At 40.4% G+C, this 3418-nt stretch overlaps 1 protein-coding gene across 1 annotated transcript; it reads left to right on the top strand.

Annotated features, from left to right (window-relative positions):
- Positions 1 to 883: 883 nt before the first annotated feature.
- LOC101733973 (vomeronasal type-2 receptor 26) lies at positions 884 to 1396 on the top strand (the record flags this gene model as incomplete). The annotated part of the gene is made up of 1 exon (XM_031895072.1): positions 884 to 1396. A coding segment is annotated over one exon (513 nt), but the record flags the coding sequence as incomplete, so codon positions are not given.
- Positions 1397 to 3418: the final 2022 nt, after the last annotated feature.

The following is a 3418-nucleotide window of genomic DNA, read 5'->3' as shown; positions in this document are numbered from 1 at the left end:
TTTTTATATCTTATATTTACATTTTGACTTGTAGATTCTAAAGTCCCAGTGCTCTGCAAACTGCCCCCCTGGCTACAGGAAAGTCCCAAGGGAAGGAGCCCCACCCTGCTGCTATGACTGTGCCCCCTGCTCAGAAGGGGAAATCTCCAATTTAACTGGTAACTAAATACTGACTGATACAGGCATTATAATGAGAAATACCGTATCAATGTTGTATTGGTCAGTGGCTTAAAGGTTGGAAAAGGTGCCATGGATTTTCAAGGAAGAGAGTGGATTTGTGATCTGGAAATCCCAGTCTGAATCCTCACAGACCAACTAAAGCAGGGAGTTACTAATTCTGGGCAGAAAAGAAACATTGAGGGTAAGGTGTCACAAAAACTTCAAAAATTAGAAGTCTGGCAGAGAAATTTTTTGAAACGAAAGATTTTCAGGAATCAGGGATAAAAGCTGCATCTCCAGAGAGGAGCAAGAGGAACAGAGAGGGAAAGAAAGGAAAGTTATTATACAACTCAGTAATCAGTTGGATGTTGCCACAACCTTTGTAGATGGTGTTGTGAGGTGTTGCCACAACAATTATACAACTAATGCATATTAATTTCATATTGAAGTAAATGATATGTACAGTATTCCAATATTGTTCTTACTCACAATATTAGTATTACATGCTGACAGATTTATTTTTTTTCTTGCAGATATGGATAATTGTCTAAAATGTGGGGACTATGAATGGCCCAACCCAGAGAAAACTGTGTGTATTGAGAAGCAACTTCAGTTTCTGTCATATGATGATTCTCTTACTCTGGTCTTTATTGTCCACTCTCTGGTGTTTTTTATAATAGCAGCAGTTATACTGGGAATCTTTATTTCATTCCGAGACACCCCAGTAGTGAGAGCCAATAATCACACTCTGAGCTTTATTCTCCTTGTCTCCATCAAGCTGAGCTTCCTCTCTGTGTTTCTGTTCCTCGGTCGCCCTGTGGATATAACCTGCATGCTCCGGCAAACCTCCTTTGGGATCACCTTCTCCATAGCTGTGTCTTGTGTCCTGGCCAAGACTATCATGGTTTGCTTTGCTTTTAAAGCCACTAAGCCTGGGAGTCCCTGGAGAAAATGGGTTGGAGTCAAGGTGGCCTACTGTATTGTTCTTTTTTGTTCAATTATCCAAATACTAATTAGTGTTATCTGGTTGACCATTTCTCCTCCATTTTTGGAGCTAAACTTCCTTTCTGAACCTGGACACATCATCATTCAGTGCAATGAGGGCTCAGCCATTGCCTTCTATATTGTCCTCTCCTACATGGGACTGTTGGCATCTGTGAGCTTCATTGTAGCTTTCTTGGCTCGGAGCTTACCGGACAGTTTTAATGAGGCCAAGTACATCACTTTCAGCATGCTGCTCTTCTGCAGTGTTTGGATCACAATGATCCCGGCCTATCTGAGCACCAAAGGCAAATACATGGTGGCAGTGGAAATATTTGCCATCATCTCTTCATCCTGTGGCCTTCTCTTCTGTATATTCCTACCCAAATGTTACATTATTTTATTCAAACCAGAGATGAACTCAAAACAATGTTTATTGGGAAATAATAAATAAATAATCATAATATGTAATCATTGAGTATTTTATGATATTTGTACATTATGTGTAATTATTTGTTTAATTTCTAACTCTATTTGCTAGAGGATACAATGCATATTTAGCTGAAACAGAACTGCCTATATGTAATTGTTCTGTCCTCCCTACGTATTACCCTGGGGCAGTGTGTAGTTCGACATACAGATAAACTCCTCCCTTCATCAACTCACTGAGACAGGTTGGTAGGCTTCAGTTTATTAATAAGGGGAAGGTGTGAAACTGGGGAAAGAGAAATATGCAGCATTTACTATACAGTAGACAAATACAGTAAACAAAACATTATGGTTTATATATGTACAAACACATAAAGGATGAGAGGCATCTGAGTGGGGGGTAAGGCCTAGATGCCTGGGCAAGAACAGATGTGCCATGATATAACTGCACATAAACAATTATGAACCCACATTAAGGTATAAACATGGAAGATATATGTTTGTATTAATAACCTAGGGGCTAGGGATGGATGATACCTACCAACGATGCTTCCACAGGGCTGGATTGGGTAGGATTATGCAGGATTGCTATCACACTGTTAATGCTGCTAAGATGGCAGCTATACTAAACCTTTTCCTGTATTACCCATGGTCACATGGTAAAGTACGGTAGGCTGAAAAGGACATTTCTTTAAACAATCAAAACATATACCTCAAGAAACCACAAGGTGGTGCAATAAAACAGTAAAACAGTGCTGGAGGCATAACACTCCCCATCTGATATTGTAAGATATCACCCATTTGAAAATTCTGTGGAAGAAAGCAATAGGATTAGTTCAGATATAGGTCTAAGGAAAAGTTTAGTCTCATTCTGCCTTACAACCTTGACCTCTACTTTCCGGACTTTCCCATCCTCACTTGGGAAAACTCTGGTGATAAGTCCTAGAGGCCACTCATTTCTCTTGATCTGAGAGTCTTTCATGAGAACAATGTTGCCAGGTTCAATGTTCTGTTTGTCAGACTGCCACTTATTCCTAGACTGTAAGGTGAAGATGTACTGCTTCTTCCATTTGTCCCAAAAGGTATTAGCAAGACTTTGAACTTGTCTCCACTGGCGCTTATATAAGTCTTTGGTATCAAACTCACCAGGAGGAGCTTTGATGGTACTGACCTTTTGAGTAAGCAAGGTGGATGGAGTAAGTATGAAGGGATCCTCAGGGTCATTAGATACAGAGGTAAAAGGTCTGGCATTCATAATGGCTGCTACTTCTGCCATGAAAGTAGTGAGAGTCTCATGAGTAAGCCTTGTTGACCCTTCCTGTAAGAACATGGAATCAAGAATTCTGTGAGCTATTTCTATCATCCTTTCCCAAGCACCTCCCATGTGGGAAGAATGAGGAGGGTTGAATGTCCATGCACAACCTTGGTCAGACAAGTATCTTTCAACAAGATTTTTGTCAATGTTTGAGGGAATGTTTAGCTCTTTACAGGCTCCCACAAAATTAGTCCCTCTATCAGAGTAAATGCTTTTCACTGGGCCTCGAATTGATATGAATCTCCTGAGAGCATTGACAAAACTGGAAGTATCCATGGATTTAATAACCTCTATGTGTACTGCCCGGATACTCAAACAAGTAAACATTACTGCCCAGTGTTTCCCATTAGCCTGACCCCCTCTAGTATGGCATGAAGTCACAGACCAGGGGCCAAATACATCAAGGCCAACATTTGTAAATGGAGGTTCAATACTAAGTCTGTCTGCTGGCAGATTAGCCATTTTCTGAGTCTGAAACATGCCACGAAGTTTTCTGCAAGTGACACATTTAAAGATAACACTACTTACAAGTTT

The sequence above is a fragment of the Xenopus tropicalis genome, chromosome 1, assembly GCF_000004195.4.
Source record: "Xenopus tropicalis strain Nigerian chromosome 1, UCB_Xtro_10.0, whole genome shotgun sequence".
Classification (NCBI taxonomy): domain Eukaryota; kingdom Metazoa; phylum Chordata; class Amphibia; order Anura; family Pipidae; genus Xenopus; species Xenopus tropicalis.
This window is presented reverse-complemented; position numbering and strand designations above follow the sequence as displayed.